This window comes from Psammomys obesus, unplaced genomic scaffold, assembly GCF_907164565.1.
Source record: "Psammomys obesus unplaced genomic scaffold, mPsaObe1.curated_primary_1811, whole genome shotgun sequence".
NCBI lineage: Eukaryota > Metazoa > Chordata > Mammalia > Rodentia > Muridae > Psammomys > Psammomys obesus.
This window is the reverse complement of record NW_026596057.1, coordinates 14,632,604-14,655,309: the sequence shown is the minus strand read 5'-3', so window position 1 is coordinate 14,655,309 and position 22,706 is coordinate 14,632,604. Positions and strand designations below refer to the sequence as shown.

At 53.5% G+C, this 22,706-nt stretch overlaps 1 protein-coding gene across 1 annotated transcript in view; it reads right to left on the bottom strand.

Moving 5' to 3' along the window:
* The window catches only part of Kiaa1614 (KIAA1614 ortholog), a 32,538-nt gene that overhangs the window by 4,330 nt on the left and 5,502 nt on the right, over positions 1 to 22,706 (bottom strand). Inside the window, 6 exon segments of the mRNA XM_055624530.1 lie at positions 384 to 553; positions 1,273 to 1,406; positions 3,771 to 4,023; positions 6,213 to 6,369; positions 8,030 to 9,528; positions 16,421 to 16,564. Coding sequence (XP_055480505.1) covers positions 384 to 553; positions 1,273 to 1,406; positions 3,771 to 4,023; positions 6,213 to 6,369; positions 8,030 to 9,528; positions 16,421 to 16,564 — 2,357 coding nt within the window.

Below are 22,706 nucleotides of genomic sequence, written 5' to 3'. Positions count from 1 at the left end.
CTGAGGAGCTGGTGAGGGAGGGCCGTGCACAGGACTGCAGACAGGCAGGCCCGCTGCACAAGCCCAGACACAGCAGCAGCTGGAGGATGGGACCGTTGAAATACATCAGCCACATCAAAGGAATAGCTGAGCACTGGCGAGCACAGACGGGTTTCCTCAGCCCCTCTGGAAAAGCCTTGAGGACTCTGATCTCAGTCTGTCACAGGGGCACAGTGCAGTCAAACCTGCTAGTTCCACCCCCTCAGCAGCAGGGCCTCCAGGAACCTGGCACCCAGGAAGAGCTTCTAGAGAGATGGGGGGGGGAGCTTTCTCCATTGCTCAGCTAAGCCCAGAAGGAAACTAACAGCACCTCCGGTGCTTTGCTGAGGATCCCAATGGCATACCTGAGTCTCGACGGCCACTGCCGTAGTCCAGACGGAAACCGAAGCTGCCGTCTGGGGGCCGCTGCAGCTGCAGCTGACTTGTGCCATCTGGGAACACCGCCACCACACGGCCCACACTGCGAGCGAGGCTGGGGCCGCCCACATCTTCCACGCTGAGAGCACTGTGTCTCCTACGAGGAGACCATAGACCGTAACAGTAGTCAGGCACCAGGGCCAGTTCTTTAGTGCTCCGAAGGTGCCCTGCATCTCTGCCATAGGAACCTGGGGTTTCTCTGACCTCAGCGAGCAAAATGAACTCCCTAGGGTAGACACAGGCAGCTTCCACAATCTGCTGGCAGCAGCTCGGGATGGTGGTTTATAACATTTTTAGGGAGAGACCTCAGAACCTGAGCAAAGCTATAATTTTATGCAGTGTTTTCCATGCTCTCTCTCCTCCCCCGGCCCCAAGCCCTTCTGTAGAGCTCTGGATAAAAGCAACAGGCAAGAGGTCCTGGGCAGAGAGGTCAGGAATCAAGGGCTTCTTTGGGGGCTCTTGTCTCTGGGCGGTTAGTAGAAGCTTTAGCTATGTTAAAGAAACCCTGAACATTGACTTCAGGCTGTCGTGGGACAGCCAAGGGAGAGGGGCGCCAAGCCTGCCAGCACCACCAGCAAGCCTACACCTCTCAGCACTCACCCACACACGGCAAGGGCACAGAGGTGTCATTCTGACACTTCAGTGTCACTCTGTCTCTCCACATTGGAGTTTTGTTGAGGACAAGACTCAGCTACTCTGCCTCACTTCCTCTTAAAGGGACAGGCGGGCTCAGGGCTGCGGCGATGAGGGAAGAGAAGACTAAACATGTAGCTCTGAGTGGCACTCTGAGTTTATCCTTCAGGTCATTTGTGCCACACTTACCTGCTGGGTGCACGGGGGTCCCCTGACCCCTCCACCAGGTAGAGGCTGGACCGGTCTCCCTTGCCACCTAACAGAGAATGGAGGTTCTGAAAGGAAGTTGCTTTCCGATGCTGATGGGAGGGCGTCACCTAGTGGGGAAGGCCCAATATTGCAGGTGAGAAAAAAGCCTGGGAAGGGGTCACCACAGAGGACTTGCTGGGAGTCAATCTAAGAAACCTGAAGTCAATCTAAGAAAGCAATGGTGCAAGCTTTGGTCAGCTAGTCTGGATGGCTTGCAGGAGTCAGCAGAACATGCTCCAGGAGATGGGGCTTCTCAGGCATCCAAAGCGTAATGACAACTCAGCACTCTGCACTTATCTTACTGACTAGAAACATCTACCCAGTACTCAACAGCTGTGGCAGGAGGATCATGAACTTCAGGCCAGCCTGAGGCACATTGGAGAGCCTGTCCAAAGAGGAGGGGCTGGGGCGTGGGTCAGCGGTAGCACACTTGACAGGACACACCTTAGAGCAGAAGGCTTCCAGCTGGGAGTGGGGATGAGGCCAGTTAACCTGACAGGGTGGGGAGCGGGTAAAAAGTTCCTGGAGCAGAGAGGCTTTGGCCCAGAAGGTATGAGGATGGAGGAGGAGCTGGTCCTTGAGCAGGGCTGGAAGCAAGAGCTCTCCAGCTGAAAAGAGAGGCACAGGTGCCCAGGCAAAAGAAAAACAGCATGGGAGAAGGAGAGGGGAGAGAGGGCCTGGAGAGGGCAGAGAAGGTGTGGGGCCATGGGAGAAGGGTTAGGGAGGTGAGAGAAGGCAAGGAGAGGTGAGAGAAGGCATGGGGACGTGGGAGAAGGGGTGGTGTGTGCTGGTGCATGTTTGGTGAGGGGTAGATAGTCAGGCATTTATACTTCCGGGAGAGACTTTTTTCTTTTAGCTTCTTGAAATTTTTTTCTAGTTATTGGGTTTCTGTCCTGTATGTTCTATTCTTTCTTAGCCAGGCTGCTCTCTACCTCTGGTCACTAAGCTTAAATTGCAACAAGACCTCTGGGACACAAGAGACACTGTTATTTCCCTTGAGAGGCTACAGAGAAACTCCAATGGTAATAAACGCAAGTGCCATAGCTCACAGCTCAATGCTGGAGAAGTCCAGGGCGCAAGGAAGCCATGCTGTCTTCGTTCCCAGCTCACCCTCTGCTTCCCCCTTTCCCCTCTTTCCTCTACTCATCAGCCAGCAGATATTTCCTGCACATGGGCCTCCACTCCTAGACCCTGTCCTGAGTGAAAGCAGTCCCAGACTGTCATCCATCCCATGTTCCCTCCCCTCCTCAGCCTTGGAAATGAAAGGCTCCCATGCCTCAGACCTCGGCTCTCTTTTTGACTCTGCACAGAGGAGGACAGAAGAGCTCCTAGCATGGAGCAGGATGCCCGGAGGCCTGACGGCCTGTGCTGAGGTGATTTGGAGAGGGGATGTTTAGCTAGTGTCTGTGTTCTCTCCGTGTGAACGAGGCGCACTAGCTGCTGAGATGGGTCCTGGGAGTACAGACATCATATCACAGTGAGGGGAGAGAGACATGGAGGAGTGAGCTGTGGGTGGGAGGGCCAACGGCCTGAGGACGGCGATGACTTCTGAAGGAGGCATGTGGAGGGAAGAACAGACATCAGGTGGAGATTCGGTCGGGCTATGTGACCTGACTGTCGAAGGGCAAAAGGGTCTATCCAGCAGGGGCTGAGAGTGTTCCGGGAGAGTGATGAGACATAAAAGCAGACACGCCACAGATCCCCTCACAACATTAAGCAGTCTCAACTTTATCCTACACGTGATGAACGTCCAGAGAGGGATGCATTCACGGCAGGGGGCAGTTGTGTGGCCAGGTGTGCATGTCCTCAGAAACACCACAATGGAAGCCACACGGAGAACGAGCAGAACAAAGGCCAGTCGAGGCTTGCTGTGACTACACAGACTGGAACTGGGCTTGGGGGAAGGGGCGCTTCCTCTGCAGTTAAGAGCACTGGCTGCTCTTCCAGAAGTTCAATCTCCAGTACCCACATGGCAGCTCATGACTGTTTACAACCCCAGTCCTAGGGGATTCGATGCCTTCTTTTGAGTAATGCACACGGTGCACAGATGTCCATGAAGCAAAACGCACACACAGAAAGAAAATATTTTCTTTTTCAAAAAGAAGAATGAAATTGTGTTTGGATTAAGAGAGTCACTGTGGCCAAGGTGAAAGTTAAAGAATGAGCAGGGCATTGCCTCTCCAGGAAGCAGGGGCAAGAAACTTAAGGGAAAGGGAGGAAGAGGATGGACAGTGGTGGGTGGAGAACAGAATTTAGGGATACTGCACGCAGTGAGCAGGAGCCCCTCGAGTGAGCTGTGAGGCCTGCAGCAGCTCCCCGCTTCTGCGACCTAGACTCTGAGCAGGGACCTTCTAAACTCCCCTCCCTCCGCCCTTCATCCCAGCAGAGCACTACCGGACCTCATCCGTCTGTGCAGGGCCGCAGGGACTCACCGTGTGCAGGATCTGTAACGATGGGGCTCTCTTCACTTTGGGGGTACTGGTGTGTGGAGCCAGTGTTGAGGGCTGCAGCTGTTCCACACTGCAGCTTCGGGATGTGCCAAGTCTGGGCTGGGGGGCGTGGCCCAGGGCTGAGAAGAGCTTTTTGAGCCCCAAGGTGGAGACGATACTACTCCTCCTTTTCTTGTTCCCATCAGAACGGGAAGCTGAGGGTGGCTTGTGCCCTGCACTGGCCTCAGGTGATGCCCTGAAACACAAGGGGTGGAGGTGGGCATGAGGTGGCTACAGGTGGCTGTGAGGAAGGCAAGAGCTGGCTGCATCCTGCCTCCTAGGGACCCACAAGCCCCACATGGGCCAGTACCAATGCCCAGGGAGGAATCAGGCTGTAGCAGGGGAGCCAGGCACAGACTCTGCCAGGTGCTCTTCGAGAGCAGCCTTGGGGAGAACAGTCCAGGATAGCCCCTGCCATCACACAGCCAAGGGTTCATCATCCGTTTATTCCACTCCTTCAGGATGTCTCCCAGCCTATCTGTCTGCCTCTATCTGTCTAAGGGAGTACAGAAGCATATCAACCACAAACCACAAGGAGAAAAGCCATTCTCAGCAGTGTGTGGGGTGAGGCAGGGTGTGACCCGGCCCTTGTTGTAAATAGTTTCCAGGGAAGACCTCTTCAGGAAAAAACTCTTTATACCAAGGGCCAATGACAGGCAGGAGTCAGGCCATTAAGCCTGGAGGTGAGAGCGGCAGGTGCACAGAACAGCTGGGAGCTCAGTCTGAGTAGAAAGGCGTTTGATATGTTCAGCAACTGCAGCCAGACAGTGAGGAAGACAGGGAGAGGTGTGATATGAGGCCAGGCAATCAAGTCCCACTATGCTACCGAACACCATCAAACTAAGAGAAGCGAGGGCAAGGAGAAATTACTGTGGGGCTTTTAGTTGGGCCATGATACCATTTCATTGGTTTTTTGTTTCTGTTTTTATAAAATTCCCTTGTGCAGCTAAGTAGTGAGGCAGTGGAGGTAGAAAGACCTGGAGGGGACAGTAGCTCCACAAGGAGAACAGAACCAAAAATCTGGGCACAGGAGTCTTTTTGAGACTGATACTCCAACCAGGGACCATTCAAGGAAATAACCTAGAACCGCCTCCACAGATGTAGCCCATGGCAGCTCAGTGTCCAAGTGGGTTCCCTAGTAAGGGGAACAGGGACTGTCTCTGATAAGAAATCAGTGGCTGGCTCTTTGATTACCTCCCCCCTGAGGGGGGTGCAGCCTTATCAGGCCACAGAGGAAGACAATGCAGCTAGTCCTGATGAGACCTGATAGACTAGGGTCAGATAGAAAGGGAGGAGGACCTCCCCTATCAGTGGACTAGGGGAAGGGCATGGGAGAAGAGGGAGGGAGGGCAGGATTGGGAGGGAATGAGGGAGGAGGCTACAGCTGAGATACAAATTGAATAAATTGTAATTAAAAAAAAAAGTAAGGCAGCTTAGATCAGATGGCAGAAAGAGGGGCTGGGGGCTGGAGAGGTTGCCAGCTGGTGCAAGTGGGCAAAAGCAGGAGGAGGCAGACAGGGTTTAAGCACTATGCGGATGGCAGCATGGCTTCGGGAAGAGGGCATGGGACAAGCAACTGTGCAGTTTGGTTTAGGGGGCAGCTAAACACCTGGGAGGGAGATCCAGGAGAAACTGCCAGACAGGCCTAGCATCCTGGCAAACATGAGGCCTGGCTGGGCCACAGGGAGGCTATGTGCTCCCATGTGGTCACAGGGTACAATATGGAGCTGGGAAGTACCTGGTTTGCCAAGGCTGAGGTTTCAAGGCAGGGCGGAAGATGTCTAACCCCAGCTGAAGCCAAGAAGGGAAACAGTTTGCATCCCGGGAGCACCCTGAGGTCGGTGGCTCTCGGGTGCAGCATTAACAGCTGGGGCTAAGAGTGGATAGATAACTCCGCGGCTCAACGAGGTTCGTCAGATAAAATCAACTGGGGAAGGTGGGGGTTGGGGGTAGGTGGAGTGTCCGGCACACAAGCATGAGGACCTCATTTCAGATCCCCAGCACCCATTTAAAAGCCAGGCGCATGGCAGGGCATGTCCACAATAAGCCCAGTGCTGAGGAGGCGGAGACAAGTGGATCCTTGGGGTTCAAAAACAAGGGGGGGGGGAGCCACTAAAGTCAACATGTGGCCTGTACACACACTCACACCCACGCATCCCTAGACACATCTGTGCACGTGCCACCACTCGCGTGCGCACGTGTGTGCGCACGCGCGCACACACAGGATTGGGAAGAAAGGATTGGGAAGGGTGATTTAGGGGTGCAAGGAAGTGGTCTAGGGACCCTGCAGGGTTTGGGAGAAGAAGGTTAGAGATGCTAATGCTCCAGGCGGTATTTCGCCATCCAGCACAGTCACTGGAGTCAGGGCTTGCTCTTGCCACTCACCTAGGGGGCATGTGGCCTCCAGAGCAGGATTCTGTCCCCTGTGGACCTCCTCCCAGCTCCTGGCTGCACTCAGGCTCCTCTGAGCTGAGGGAGAGGGTGATGGCTGTAGAATTGACCGTGGCGACATCTGCAGACTGGAGTGAGTCCTGGAGTGTTCCTGCAAACAGCCACAGCACCAGCCCGGCTACAACACAGGTCACAGTGGGGAAAAGCCCATCTCCCAGTCTTAGCAGCAGCAGACACCGGGGAGAGGCGGGAGCCACCGGAGCAGAGGCAGTGGGAGCCTCGGCAGGCAGGCAGGCAGGCAGGGAAGGCGGCCAGGGCCCACCCTTGAGCATCCTCTAACCCGGAGACTGTCTGAGGACAAGGGTGGGGCTTATGGACTAGTGTCACCCCATCACCCAGCACAGCACCTGGTACACAGTGGGTGACTAGTTAGCATCTATTAAGTGGCAAGTTACTTGTGATATGTCACACCCCTTTTGTGTCAAGGGACATGGTCAAGAACAAGGAAAATCATCTGCCATTGCCACAGCTTTCACAGCGTCCATCTTGGGAGCACTGTGTGCACTCAGTGATGTTTAACCCTTCATGGACTGGTTCTTATGGTTCCTATGAGTCAGGCTGTATTTTAACCCCCACTTTCTTTTTCTTCCTCCCCACCCCAAGACAGGGTTTCTCTGTGTAGCCTTGGCCTAAACTCTCTTTGTAGACCAGGCTGGCCTCAAACTCACAGCAATCTGCCTGCCCCTGCCTCCCTGAGTGCTGGGATTAAAGGCCTGCGCCACTATACCTGGCTTAAACCTCATTTTCTAGATAAGAAAATGGCGAGCACGGAGAGAGGAAGTGGTCATCCATGGCCCTGTCACTAACAGGAGAAGCTTTACCAGGCTCTCCAGGAGGTGCAGACCCAGGCTTTCCAGAAGGGTCAGTGGGTCTCAGAAGCCACTGCAGGAAGTGGCTAGGTGCAAACCAGCCACCACAGCCTGGAGCCACACAAGAGAGGGGGCTGATCATGGCATGAAGGGCGGGAGAAGGATGGAGGCAGCACACGTACGGGAGAGAGGCTTTGCCTCGGCAACTTCACTGTCCCTGCCTGGGACACAGAGATCTGCAAACACAGAATCTGCCTGCTGCATGACGGCTCCTCCCAAGGGCAAGGAGCTCGGGCAGCCTTGCCCATCAAAATCTACCCACATGCTAGGCAGGCAGGGCCAAGGAATGCTCAGAGCAGCATCTCCCCATCTCCCCCTGCTGGTCACTGCCACCGTAAGCCTTAGGGGCAGGCAGGGATTCTGCCGGAGTCATTTTCTTATGCATTCCCCATATGGCCCAGGACAGGCCCAAGCTCGCATCAGGTGCCTGGTCAACAGTGAATGTAACCATGAAAGCATAAAAGACAGCTGGTGGAAGAGGCCTGGTGGTGTTGGAGTAGTTACTGTTCTAAACAACAGTAGAGTCTTCAGTTTACAGGAGTTGAATTCCCACGGAGCCTGGCTTCCAGCAGCTGTGGACTGCAGCTTCCCTACATACCTCAGAGTTCCCAACAGAAAGAGGGTTCCATCCCCACCTTCCCCATGGTCCCAGCCCCTGCTCCCCATCCCCCAACACGGAAAATTGGCCAACTTGCTCCATGTTCCAGGTAAGTCCTATAAACCCATGCTCCCCTACCTCCCTGACACCTGGGCTGCTGCTCTGAGGAATTCATAGGGCTGCTGGGAATGGTATGTGGCCTTATCATGCTGTGACCTGGATGGACAGCCAATGAGAGTCACAGACCTGGCCTGAGACAAACATGAAGTGACAGCGGCCCTTACCATCTCCATCACTCTCCTGACAACACCGGTCAGCTCTACTCTTGCGGACAGCAGCTCCCCAGGGCTCCTGCAGCCCCAGAGGGCCACTGCTGTTGTAGTTGTTGGACAGGTCCGGCAGTAGATGCTTGACTGGTGGGCTACAGGGCTGAGGTGGGGTGAGAACCGCAGTTCCTGGAGGGGACGGCGGCCGGGGGATATCCGTATGCTCCAGCTGGTGCCCCAGCCTGTGGTGTCCACTCGAGGCTGCCTTCCCCAGGGGTAGAGGGCAGAGGGATTTCCTTGAAGAAGGCGGGGTTGGCACTTCAAGCGAGAGGGGCAGAGTTGGCTGTAGGGCTGGGAGGAGTGCAGCGGGCTCTTCAGGGCTCTGCTGGGGAGAAGAGGTGTGGACAGTTCCCAGAGATTCAGGGCTTTTGGTAACTTGGTCTGGTTGGCCTGGTCCTGGGGACCGGAGCTTCTTGGAAAATGGCACAGCAGAGGCTGTCCTGCGTGGATTCCCGCAGTCCTCAGGGCGGGCCCAGTGACTTCCTAACTGTGATCCAAGCTGCCCCTGGGACCAAGGCCTCTTAGGTTCCAAGGCAGGTTTAGGCACAGCACCTTCCTTTAGAAACAAAGTTCCCTGGGTTATGTGTCCTCTGGCTCCTTTTGCCTCTCCTCCTACGATCATATCGTCAGCCTCAGGCAGGTGAGGCCAGGCCTGAAGGCCACGGGGCAGCTCAGTCTCAGCCTTTCCGGACCGCCTGCAATCTCCCTGAGGCCTAGAGCCATGCTGCCACTGCTGGGGGCTGCTGACCTGGGTCTGCTCACCTGCCCTGCTGGACCGAGAGGTCCTGCCAGCCTTACTGTCTGTCCAGCTGTCTGAACTGCTGGTGCTGTCCAGGGAAGAGTTCCCCTCCTCAGGGTCTGTGGCGACAGTGTCTGTGATGTGTGTTTCCCGGATCCATTCTGTGTGGAGCCCTGGGAAGGGGGAGCTCAAGCCATCGGAATTACAGGACCCCAGCAGTACTGCCCCTGCCTCACAGGCAGCCTGAAGACCCCGGAGGACCCTCAGGTGAGGGGCTGCCCTCCCCTCAGCAGGGCAACGCTCCTCGAGACAGCTGCCACAGGCTGGACACGTCCTCTCCCTGTCCCATGTAGGCAGTGTTGCAGAGAAGTTACTGTGGTCTGGCGAGCCCACGGGCCCGTGGAACGAGCTGTTCCCCACGCTGCGGTTAATGTAGTTGGTGAGGTCCGGCTTGGAGCGCAGCGGCCCTTGGTCCATAGCATGTAGCACTGCGCTTAACGCCCGACGCTGGCGCTGCTGAAGGCGCTCCAGGTACCGGGACTCGGCCTCGTGGGCAGACTCATCTTCAAATCGGACGTGAGACAGGGGCGTTCCCTGCTTGGGCCACTGCCCAGATACAGACGCTAAACCTGAGGGGTCATCTATGTTCCCGTTCTGGAGGCTCTCTCCATAGGCAGACGGGGTCTTCACATCCAGGGCTGGGCTTCTCTGGCCGTTTCTAGGGGAGAGACAGGAGAAAGGTCGCAGGCAGGAAGGTGGAGCGGAAGGTAAGCGTTGCCCTGGTGGGCTGAGGTAACTCCCACCCACGAGGTTGCCCCCAGTCAAGCTCCCGAGAAGTCATGTGATTGCGCCAAGCCCTGCAGGATGTACGCATCCTGGTACACACTGCTCAACCAGACTGATACAGCTCCCTTTATTTTTAACTTGTTCTCTCTCGCTGGGCTCGGCGTGAGTTAACAAGAAGAGCTACTCAACTAGGGACCGTGAGGAAGAAAGACGGCGGATCTTCTGTGTGCACCGTGTGTGCACGTGTGTGTGGATTCAGAATGAAGGAGTGGTCTGAGTGGGCAGGGACAAACCGCAGGAGCAGGTGCGGTCATTCCTGTGTGGGTGGGTGCTGCATCTGGGGACTCAACCAATCACGTAAGAAAAACACTTGAAACTAAAACTCCGTTTCTGGGTATCTGTACTGAACATGGAGAGACTTCATTCTCTTGGTCATCCCTTAAAAGCAGCGTTTCTCAACCTTCCTAATGCTGTGACCCTTGAATATAGTTCATGTTGTGCTAACCCCCAACCATAAAATTATGTTCTTGCTACTTTATAACTGTAATTTTGCTACTGTTGCGAATTGTAATGAAAATATCTGATATGCAGGATATCCGACATGTGACCCTGTCTGTGAAAGGGTCATTCAACCCCAAAGGGGTTGTGACCCACAGGATGAGAACCATTGCCCTAAACACTACAAAACAGCTACCACCGCAAAGCACTTCCATCACATTAATGCTCGTGGTAATCAAGGGGTGTTCAATGTGCATGGGAGGGTGTGGCTAATCTAGATGTAAAAGAGACAGGGTTTCTCTGTGTAGCCTCGACTGTCCTGGACTCACTTTGTAGACCAGGCTGGCCTCAAACCCACAGCAAATGGACCTGCCTCTGCCTCCCTGAGTGCTGGAATTACAGGTGTGTCAACAGCTTGACCATTTGTGGGCCCTGGTATCCAGCAGGGCTACTAGAACCAGCTCCCTGTGGACACCGAGGGGCAGTTTTAAATGCTGCAGGGCCTTCAGGGGAAGAAGTCTCTTTGGGTATTCTGAGGGCCTGGAAGTCTGGAACATGGAGCAATCCTGACCTGAGGTTCCCACTCAGAAGCTCTCAGGCCTTGCTGGGATGGGCTGCAGATGAGCAGCCTCTCCTTAAACAGCTGCAGAGCCCCTGCCCCGTCCCACCTCACATACCCACATCTGCCTTCAGATGTGCACTGCTGTGCTGGGGAATCTTCCTATCTTTTGTCAGCGTTGGCTCTGGAAAACGCTGGCTGGTGGCCACATCCTGATCAGCTGCACACAAGCATCATCCCAGGACCCCAGCGGCCAGGTACAGAGTTACACAAGTGGACCCAGGCCCACACTTCTCCTTTTCCCTCTGGAGCCTTCCCCACTGATCTACAGGCTAAGTCTTTGGGGGTGACTTAGCGGCCCCCACTTGTCACTCTCTCTCACAGTGCACTGACCCCTGCTCCTGTTTCCTGTTTCAAACATCCTAACTTGGCTCCTCAGGGTGCACAGCTAGCATCACAGTACCCACCAAAAGGGCACAGCAATCGCCTTTGGGGTCAACATGCAAGGCCTCCCACCTCTTCCCCATTTCCTCTCCAGCTATGGCTCCCATCCTCTGTAGCCAGCCGCAAAGGCCACAAAATCACAGGCATAGCTACTGATGGGGTGTTTAACCATGTACCTTTCTCAGTGCCGCACTCAAATCTGTCTCTCTGAGCTATGCCATCCTTTGTTTAAGAAGCCCCAACTCTGCTTCACAAAGACTTATCCTAAAATTCCTTTCTATAAAGTAAGTCAAGAGCTTGGCTGAACCTGTAGAATCTTCAGACTGCACAGAATACAGGTAACACATTCCATGGCTGGTAACACAGTGGTTAATATAATGGTGACTTTATAGAGGCTGGTACCCAGAAACTTGGTCAAAACATTATTATGGATGTTACTGCACAGGGATTTTTTTTTTTAAATAGACAAAATTAACATTCAAACTGACAGATTTTGAATAAAGCAGATTACCTTCCATCATGTGGTGGACCTCATCCTATCAGTTAAAAGCTGACCTCTGACCTCCCTGGAACAAGAAAGGATTCTGCCTGCAGGCTGACTTTGGAATTGAACTGCTGGCCTGTCCTACAGGGTCAGGAGTAACCAGGCTTCTACAGCTCTGGCAATCAACTCCTTAAAGTGAACCTCTCGATATACAGACACATCCCGTTGGTTGTACTTCTCTGGAGAACTCGGAATTAATACCCTTTGATGATGTGTCCTTCTCTGAAGACCTGTACTACCCCCTTACTGTCAGAGGCTTAGATGTCCGTGTTGGACGGAGCTACTGAACAACACCAAAATGATGCTACCTCATCAGGCAGAAGTCCTAGGCCCAGCATAGAAACAGGACAAGTGGCCCAGCTCACTGGAGATTCTGCACCAGCTCAGAACTGCCCCTTCCTCTCCTGGGCTGCAGGGCCAATATCCTGCTTGGCTGGAGGGAAGTGGCCTGTAAGTTCTGGGAAGGGAAAAATAAATCTGTTCTCAGGGCAGTGTGGTCATAGCAGTGGCCTTAAGCTTACACACTGATGCAGAACTGAGCCATCTTAAAATTCACTCCAAAGAGAAATATGCTTTTTATTAAAAAAAAAAAAAAACAAAACAAAACAACACCAATCTCATCACTCAAGAGGCTGCAACAGGAGAATTCTGAGATCAAGATAGTCTAGGCTACAGAGTGAGATCCCACCTCAAAAACAAGACGTTGTCAGACACGGCACTGTAAATGTTGGTGTGCAGGCAATTCCACTGTCCTGCCCTCAGGGGGTCTTTAGGGTCCTGACAATGTCCAGTGTCATTACCTGCACCAGGTGAGGGGGATATAAGAACCCTCCCATCACCCATACTCACTCTTGTTTCTCTCCCTCTGTCTGTCTCTGTTTCTCTCTTTCTCTCTTTGTCATGGTGTCCTCTCTCTCTCTCCTCCCCCTTTCCCACAATAAATCTCCTTTATACCATATATGTTGAGGTGGCATCTTATCACTGTAACGTACACCTTTGACTCCAGCACTTGAGAGGCAGAGACAGATGTGTGTGAATTCAAGACCATCCCAGTCTACAAAGAGAGTTCCAGGCCAGCTAGGACCACACAGTGAGATCCTGTCTCAAGAACAACATAAAACAAAATCCCACAAAAGCAAATTCATTGTCATAATAAGTAGAATAAAATAAAGAGCTAATCATGTAAAAGTCTTCCATGCCATTATTCAGACTCCAAGGCCCCAGGCAGCCACACAGACAATGTCTCAGAAGAGCAGTGGGAGGCCTCAGGAGAAGAGCACTTGAGGCAGTCAAGCCAAAAGCAAAGCCCAGAGTTTTGCCTCTTAAGGTGCGGCCCCTGGAGGACAGGATTTCAGCCAAGCTCAGAGCCTCCAATGTAGCACTAAAGCTGCATGGCCTTCGGGAGGAAAGTTCCTGCAGCCCCACGACAGGTCTGTCCTAGACTCATGTTCCGTGTGTTGTTTGCGAGCTCTGCAGCCTCACACAGCCTCTGGTCACACGGCACAAACCTTCCCAGGGTGCTGTCAGGATTAAGAATATCAACCTGAGTCTGCCAATTCTCCAAGTGTGAGTAGCTTACATTCCCAGGAGCCGTTCAATTTCCAATGTGAACTGGCTTCTGGACAGCCCATCTGTCTCCCCCTCTTCCCTCCTGGGAAAGAGCTGGATTTAGGCTCACCTGGCTGCCTCTCGGTGCACCTAGGCTAAAAAGGGCCTTCTACACATTGAGCTGCCTGCCCCTCCTCCTCCCCCATCTTTTGCCAAGCTGTTCTTTGGAAGGAGTGATAAGGCGGGGCTGGGGTGGGACCTCCTGCTTCTAGCTGAGGCCTGGGGCCTGCATGGCATCACCATGTTTAACTCTGCCTGCCCTCCAGGGTCATCTGATGGAGCGTAACCTTTTGAAGCAGCTGCAGCAAGCCATCTGGTGCGGGTTTTTCAGCTCTGCCCTCTGAGGATTCGCCAGCGCTGCCAAGTCGTAGTAATTCTTTTCTGGCCGCAGCATCTGCTGAAGTAGGTCACCTTGCATTTTTATAGCATTTTTACGGCCAAGAAAGAGGGAGCCTACTTTACAATAGCTCCTGGGGTGTTGAGACTAGCTGGAATGAACTAGAGAAGGAGGAGCCCAAGAGGACAGAGCACCCTCGAGTCTGTTTTGCAGAGTCTTGCCTATGTGAGCCTCACCACTCCAATGTTATTCCTACAGAAAACTAGGCAGGAGTGCCTTGGCTGTCTCGGGCATCTCTCCGCATCTGTGGAGAACAGCTAGGAGGCCTCGAAGAAGCCATGCCGTTCCAGTGAATCCTCTATAGTCAGAGGGAGGCGAAGCATAGACGTGGAAATGAAAGAGAAACCTGATTGGCACCTTTCCTAGGATTTGGTGTGTCTTGTGTCACCTCTCTGTTGTTGTGGTGGTGTGTGTTTTGTTTTGTTTTTGTTTTTTGAGACAGGGTTTCTCTGTGTAGCTCTGGCTGTCCTGGACTCTTTTTTTAGACCAGGCTGGCCTCAAACTCACAGAGCTTTGCCTGCTTCCCAAGTGCTGGGATTAAAGGTGTGTGCCACCACTGCCGTTGTGCCCCTCTCTTAAGGGCTACAGTAAATGCAATAAATAGAGAGGTCTCTGTATGCAATGGAGTCATGGCACTGGCTCTGTGAATATCCTAACCTGTAGTGAGCAGGCTCAGCAGCCCCCATCAAAGAGCTCATGGCTCAGCTTTACTAAGAGTCCTCACTGCCACTAGTTCCATGTGGTGATGAATAAGACAAGCAGATCCAATGTGTCCACCATACCAGTGACGCCAGGCCCTGCCACTTACAGAGGTGTGCCTGCTTGGGCCTGGAAAGATCGGCAAGGCCTGACAGTTGAGAGCATGACTAGGGCTCTGCATTGGTGTGGGGGAGAGTTCCCTGTGGAAGTAGCTCTTTAAGGTGTACCATAAGAAGGACAAGCACAGTGCTGGGGACAGACATGTGGCGTGGGCAGTCACACAATGACGTGCTGGCCCAGGAACTCTCGAGCCTCTTCTTTTCAGTCTCTTCACTCTGGATGCACTCGCCCTTGCAGCTCCAGCATGATGAATTCACCATAGTGCCCATAATCTCCAGCCTCACCTCTAATGAGGTATACAGTTGTTCAAGGGACATCTCTAGTGGCTGCTCTGGGACTCCTCCCCTCTAAATCCTGACCCTGAGCCTTGGCATCACCCTTTGGTTAGGGGCGCATGAGCACTCTAATACAAGTCAGAACTCTGGGCTCTGTTCTGAGCACCTCTCCTTCTCCTGCCCCCAAAGCTGACTAATCTGATGTTGGGGACCGGCAGCTGGCAGGCCAAGTGCCCACAGCACTCAGGACGCTAAGTGTGCCTTCTGTACATCGGCTCATATAAAGCTGGAAGATGATCACTGATAATTCAGAGACCTCCCCAAGGCACACACGAACCACTGGAAGAGCCAGGATTTCAACCTGGGCAGTGCTTCTCTGCTTCCTGGTAAACCAGCTTGGTTCTGGTTCATGGGGGTCTCTGAGAGGTTACTGTTGTGGAATCTTAGGTTTATGATGTGTAAACATGTTTTTGTTAAAAATTCCAAGTTGGGGATTTTAGTTTGTCCACACCTGTTAAGTGTTTCCTGAGGAGCATGGTCTTTGCCAGGTGGAATTAGTTGAATTCTGAGGACTTCGAGGGATATAAATATGACAGCCCAGAGGAAGAAGGCACAGCTGCTTGCAGGAGGACTGTTTGTTCCTGGTTCATCCTGCTGCTGCATTTGCTGTTTCCCGATTTTCTGGTTACCTGAACTTCTGGATTTCTGGACAACTGATACTGATATTGCCCACAAAAGAATCCTACGACCCTACCCAGCTAGAAGTAGCAGAAAGAACTCTGTCCCTTTCCCCATTAACCTTCTGTCCCTCCTACCTGGTGTTGGGGGGTTGGAAGGAAGGTAGAAGCGTTTGATAACCCTAAATAAAGTAGGTTTGTTAACAAATCAGAGTCAACAAGTCACCATGCCTGCTTCCCAGACCTGTCCACCAGGACCAGTCACGGCCTTCCTCATCTGTCAGATTCCGTTCCTCCCAGCCAGAAGGCCATTGCAGAAAGACAGTTACTACCATGCTGTCTTGCTATCTATCTGTTTATCCATCTCTGTGGGCCCAAACCAGTACAGGAGCTTATGAGCTGCTGCTCGGTAGGCCTGGAGTTCCTCCGTGGCTGGCCTCTATGATGCTTCCCTTCAGGATTTCTCTCTTCCAGGCTGACTGAGTTCTGGATCACAGTGCTTCCTCTCATGGCTTCCATCCCTCAGAATACCACTCCTCCCTCACTACGTCTGCCCAGTGAACACTCACAGCTCCTGTGAACCCCATCTGGGAAGCCACCTCCTCTTGAGAGCCTCACCTGTCCCTTCCAGGTGGAGCAACACGCTGCCAGCTCTGCACACGTGTTTTCCTCTCCCCCACTATCATCCACAGAACTGACTGGGTGTTTGGCTGTCTCTCTCCCTGGAGACCGTGAACCCCCAGAGAGCTCAGATCACATATTTCATTTATCTTTATATCTCAGTGTATGACACCCCAGTGGGTAATGGTGTGTTGACTGACTAAATGATAACAGCAAGTGCTTGACACAGAAAACATATGCATATGCACACACACACACACACACACACACACACACACGGAGGAAAGAACAGAGGCATTCTGGCCATATTTCAACTATTTGAGCTAGTGACCCTTCCCTGCCATGAGCCTTCCCAGGCCTGCCTGGCTTAGGCCCCACTCACCGGCTGCCCTGAGCAATGGTGGGCACAATATCGTGGCTGGCTCGGAGCGGTTTGGTCCTGGCCTTCATGCGAACACGCTGTAGCAGATGCTTGGCTTCCTCATGCCCGGCACTCAGCACAGGCTCCAGCTTGGGAACAAAGGTCCTGCAGGGCACACAGGCCAGGATGGACAGCGGGGAGATTAAAGGAAAATAACACGGCTTAGGAGGCTTTAATGGTATGAAGCCCAAGCTCTGCCAGGAAAAGCCTTCTATATACAGCCTTCCCCTTCTAACTCATGCACAAGCCTCCTCCTCACTCTCCCCCAACCCAACTCCCTCACTAGCCCCTCAGGCCCAGGAAACACCCTGAGCTCAGGCAGGAGCTGGGGAGAAAACCTGACCTTGGACATCTGCTCAGGGAGTCTGGCTATTCTCTTGCTCCTCCCAGGGGCAGAAGCAGGAGCCTTGGGGAAGAGGTATGGGGAAGGTCCCAGGGTTATGGATCCAGGCCTATACCCAGACAGATGGCCTTTCCATGCATGGCCTCCCTGTGTCCGTCTGTCTCTCAGCACCTACACACGCACCCACTGGAGCCCACACAGCACTGTTCCCAGCTCCCATCAGAGACACAGGGACAAACACTGCCTGTCACAGTCTTGGTCCTTTGGGGAATAGTGTTTTATAAATCCTGGTGTTTTCTTCTCCTAGTCTCAACCCAGACCTGTCAGGAGTCAACTCAGGGCTCACAGAGAGAAATTAAGCTGGACCCAAACCAAGTCAGCACATGGCTCGATTTTCCTAATAATAAAGGTCCTCTGGTGGTGAACCACCAACCAGATGCGCTGCGTCCCTGCTCAGTTCAGAGCCACAGGAGTGACAGGCACCTCTTTCCAAAGCTGTCTCCCAGACAGTGACATACCACCTGTGCTGGGTTATGGGAGTAAGAAGAGCCCACACATCCCCCTGACAAGAAGGCTTTCTCTCAGAGTTCCCTCTTCCCAGCTAGGCTGGACAAGGGCAGGTGTTCCCTGCATTTGACAAATGAGGGTGTCTGGACTGGAGGGAAATGTGGACACACTGCTCAAGGTCGAACATCGGTTGAGAGCTGGGCAGAGTGATGCAGACGACAGCCAGCCCCATTGCCTCTAGCCTCATTTCACATCCTGTCCTCTTCCTCCATGGGTGCCAGGGTGGGCAAGGATGTCTGAGGATGAGGTCAGACAGGCTTTGATGTAACGCCAGCATCCACGCTGTCACATATGCTTGGCTCTGCTCATAGGGAGGATCCCCAGGAACAGAGCTCAGCCAAAGGCTCAGCAGGGCTTAGATCTCACACCTGAGGCACCCCTAACTCCCTCCATATGCTACATGGGTAAAAGGGCCTCACCCTCACCTCTGGAAGGTGTAGGGATTCTCATGACAGGGGTGGACAAAGGCCTCCAGGGCAAGCACTCCTCTTGAATTAGCTCTTAGTAGATGATGGGTTTTTTTGTTGTATTTTTTTTTTTCCTTCTTGTCATGTGTTTTGAACACTGCTTTGGGCCAGAGGGGGAAAGGCTGCTAGCATAAAGACACCATCTGTGCCATGAGCTCTGGCAGCGCCAGGCCGGGTTTGGAAGGAGGGTTTCACCGGAGTGATGCTAAAGTACTTTTCCAGGCCTGCTGCCCCACGAGGCCTCCATTGGCAGGAGAGGCTCCCCTGACATGGCTTCCAGAGCAAGCAGCTCCCCAAACCGCAGCTGAGAGCAGCTGTGCTCCCCAGGGCTCCAGTTCCAACAGCAGAGATAATGAGGTTGCCACTCACAGAGGTGCCCCTGCCGCCGCGGGCCTCTGGCTGCCAGCCGACATGCTCACAGCCTTCCGGTGACAGCTGTGCTTCTGCGACTGTCGGAGGGCATTTGTCACAAGGCCTGGTGGGCAGGCAGGAGAGCCCCTCGGCAGCTGGCCAGATGCTGCCGAGATCAGCCTTGCCCCCAGGTTTCTAAGCCATTTCCAGCTTGGCTGTTTCCTCTTTGGAACAGCTGTCCACCTCCCTCCCCCCTTCATCAACTGCCCTGCTTCAGTCTGGCAGACAAAGCTAGTTTCTCCACTGATTAGAAAGGCAGGCTTTCTGGCTGCCTGGAGGCATCTACGCAGCAATACACCAACTGGGAGGAGAGTGGCAGCCACCTTCACAGACTGCAGCCAAGGTCAGCAAGGACGCCATCACTGTGCACCCTGCAGATGGTGGCTGGGCCAGCTCGGGAAGAGAGGGCACTCTCTCTCTCTCAGCCTACTACCCACATCCTAGCACCACACCAGAGGTCGCCCACCATTCTAGAAAGATAGCTTCAAACTCTTCCAACTGAGGAAGACTCTAATTTGACCCTGGACTAGAGAGAGGCACACAGCTCCAGCGCCAGCCCTTCCTATCATGACCTAAAACCCACTGTCCAGCTCTTCCATTTCCTCTGGAAATTTCCTGGCAAAGTCAGGCAGTGTGCAGCCAGACACAGGCAATGTCTTCCACAAACAAAGAGCATTTATCACCTTCTTTAAGCCTGAGTGTCTGAGGCCCTGGGACAGGGGTAGGGATAAATAGGCCGAGGACTCTTCCTCCAAGGTCTCAGTTTCCCATCTGTCAGCACGGGCCTTCAAGTGAGAGACGGCTCACACCGCTACCCTGAGTCTGGGCCTTTGACCGGACAGGCTATGGTGGAGCAGGGATCCTGAGGCCTACCTAGCAGCCATTTGGACCACAGGACTGGCTTTTACGGAGTGGTCACACAAACAACTAATGTGGGGAAGCTAGAGGTCCACGGGTGTGTTCGGGCTCCTGCCCTAACCCTCACACCGCCTGCACCCTGAGGACAAAGGGAGCCTGTGATGCCTGCCCCCTGCTCTAGGCCAGGTTCTCGGAGTGGGGACAAATTTAGCAGTCACTTTAGCGCCCCTCCAGCTAGACAGGCTAGGAGAGCTCTATCACTTTCACAGTCAAGGGGAGAGGGAGACTTTTCTCTGCAGCCATCATAATCCCCAGATTACAATGATTAACTCCAGCAAGTCTGGAGTTAACCCCTTCATCTCAGAAACATGGACCAAGAAAGAAGGAATGGAGACAGAGCTGACAACTTCCAGGCTGCGGCCGGAGAAGGAAAACTACACAGCAAGCAGAAGCTACCTAAAGCCTTTGCTTAGCATGGTTCCATTTGTGTACATTAAAGCTGTGACAGCCAAGGACAGAGATCTGTTGCTATTACTATGAATGTCTGAGGGAGGGAGGAGGAAGCGTGGGTGGGGATTGGCTGTGGAGTGTGGGTTCGTGAAGGCACACCCTTCTTCAGTCTGAAGGACATCCACAGAGCAAAAGCTAAAGAAGAGCTTTACAGTGTGCTTCCGGGGTGCCTGCCCAAATCCTCATCCCTGGACCATCTCTTCCAAGCTGTGTCACCCTGCTGAGTGCCTTCAGGGCTAAGTCTGGTCCTCACATGCTAATAAGGGCTCAGCTGTTAAGGGAACATTCTTAGCTGTTAAAATTCCACAAATGTTAGCACTTATTATTGTTGTTTCTATTATTAGCCCTAGTGTTACTTCCACCCCTTCACTCTGGGGCAGGAGTGGGGGATCCTTGAACATGAGCTAAGGTCACCTGCCATGAAGCTACCCTGATGCTGGCAAGAAGTCATGTTTAGAAGTGACAGTCTGCGTGCAGCTCGGCTTACTGGGTTTGCTCTAGACTTTCAAAAGCCATTGACGGCTCTGAGGAAAGGTGACTTCCACAGCACAGGGACAGGAGGAGGCTGGTGGGTAGCAGAGGAAGGCCTATGCCCTTCTCTCCACAGAGAAGGACGAAAGGGGTCCTAAGAAAAGGCCGGTGGCAGGTCAGAACCTAACACCTGTAATGTGTCCTTCCAGAAGAGGCAGACACTCCCAAAGAATGATGACAAATTCCACACTGAAGCCCAGAACATGACCAAGTCAGCACCGCCCGCGCTCAGTATGGGGCACACAAGGTAGCTAGCCTGGCAGGCATCTGAGACACTCCCTCCCTGAAGGGACTTTTCTTGAAGTCAGCTTAGCTCCCTCACACCTTGAAGATGTGAACATCTCTCTCTGTGCTCCTCTCTGGTCCTCATCTCAGGAGGATTTTGTGTGTGGAGCGAATGTGAGTATGGTGACAAGTGTGACAAGGGACAGTGCATCTGGAGGCTCCAAAGCACTGGCTTTGTGTGGGGTCAACCCAGGGGACGGGACGCTGGCCACTTGGCGCGGGCCAGGCATTTAAAGGCTTGGTGTGTTGCCCCGCTGTTTTCCCCTTGAGTTCCCTGGGACTGCAAGCGCAGTTCCCTTTTGTCTGTACAGCGACAGGGCTGGCGCGGAGTACGGGTGGTGGGTGTGCCCCGCAAGCCTTGTAGGCACACAGATAAGCCGCAGCCGTGAGGGGCTCAACCACTTTCAGTGACATCTTGGCCTGGGCGCCCCTCAGCCGCCTCTGTGGCCCTCAGAATGGCCAGCATCTCATTCCAAGCCTTGCTGCAGAGCATCTCATCACTAACTCCCTGTCACACTGGGTCCAGAAGGTACAAAACATAGCCAGTGACTCAAGATGGACTCCAAAGCCTCTTCCCAGCTCCTCGATGCTCCTTAGCACCCCGCACCCACACCAACCCCTGTTTCCAGGACATAAGATCATCCTTCTGTGTAGGAGGAGGAGGCAGCTGGAGCAGTACGAAGACCGTTGAGTGCCTCTGCATTCAAATGAGATCTCAGTTCCAGGCTTTCCTCGGGCAGCTACCCTCTACGGATCATCACACATTCCACCTCAGATGCTCCCAAGTGTTTCTGCAGCCTCACCCATCTGGAATGCTCCTGCTGCTTCTGTCCAGACCCCTGCAAGCCCACACAGGCTCCAGCTGTCAGGGAGCCCTCAATCAGCTCACTCCTGCCTGCCTTTGCCAGACATTTTATGAGCACCTGTTCCAGAATGGCAAAGTTCCTGCCTCCAGGAACTCAAGGAGAAAGACACCAGCAATAGCACTGGTGGCAGTCGGGGCAGGCAGGGCCAGTAGGCAGTGAGTGATGGTAGCAAAGTGGGGCAGCTCCACCTGAAAGCACACTGTCAAGCTCAAGCTGGCTTATCCATCTTTCTCTTCCCACTGTGGAAAACAAATCAGGCTGGAGGGAAGTAGAAGGCCCCAGATCCCCAGCCCAAGGGGTTGCTTTATCCAAGGGATGACCTGTGGAGGCACGGAAAGGACAGCTTAAGGCAGTGCCCCTTAGCAGTCAGAGCATAAGCCTTGGGGCCCAACTGCAAGTCCTGACTCCAAGCCCTGAGCAAGTCAGTTGGCCTCCCCTAGAGAGCTCTCTGTCAGTGATGCGGGAGCAATGGCTAAGATCTGTCCTCAGACAGATCTGTCCACAGAGTGAGATGCAGAAACCACACTTACCCAGCAGCACCTGGTATATGGCCAGAGGATGAAAATGGCAGTAGCCAGCCTGCTCTTTGAACTGGCCACCAGTGTGTTTTAGCCCTATTGGACTGAGCAAAAGCCTACCCATCAATAGAAAACAACCCTGGAGTGGGGGACAGAGGGCTCCTGCAGGATTTGAGGTCCCAAAGTATTTCGGTGGCTCACCTCCACAGCTGATTTCTTAAGGCCACCTCACAACAAGCTGGTCCAGAGACCCCAGACCCAAGCCCTGGGCTCTGCATTTAAGTCATTCCATGAACTTGTCACCTTGCAGAACAGTAACAATTAGGAGCATGATTAAGTACACGTTGGGTTAACCTGGCTGTCATGGCTCTTTGACTGTAACATGAATTATTCAGATTCTAAACTTGCCTGAACAGGAGCAGAACCTTTTGCTCTTCAAGCCCTGAGAAGGTCTACAGTGCTCAAAGAATGAAGGCCACGGCATCTACTAATGGGTGGTCACCGAGATGGTCAGCAGCAACCTCAGAGCACTCTCTGCCCGGGGTCCTACACCCCTTAGCCCAGACTCTAGGCCCAGGACCCGAATGTGGCACTCCTGGGGCACAGAGGCAAGGAAAGCCATGCCTCTGGGCAATGCAGGCTTGGTAGTTGTAGTGTCCATAAGTCCATCTCACACGGAGGAGAGCCCTGCGTTGTCTTGGGGCATCACAGCAGGGCTGGCACTTCCTCTTCCCTGAGCTCGGCTATGCTCCCTGGCCCTTCAGTCCAGGTGTCTACCTAGCAGAGACTTGACCTTCATCAAGTAACCTCTATATGCCAGGTACTCTAAGGGGACATTCTATTAGTTTTTGAACAGGGTCGTAAAACAAGTCTGCCGGTCCTTCTTTCTCT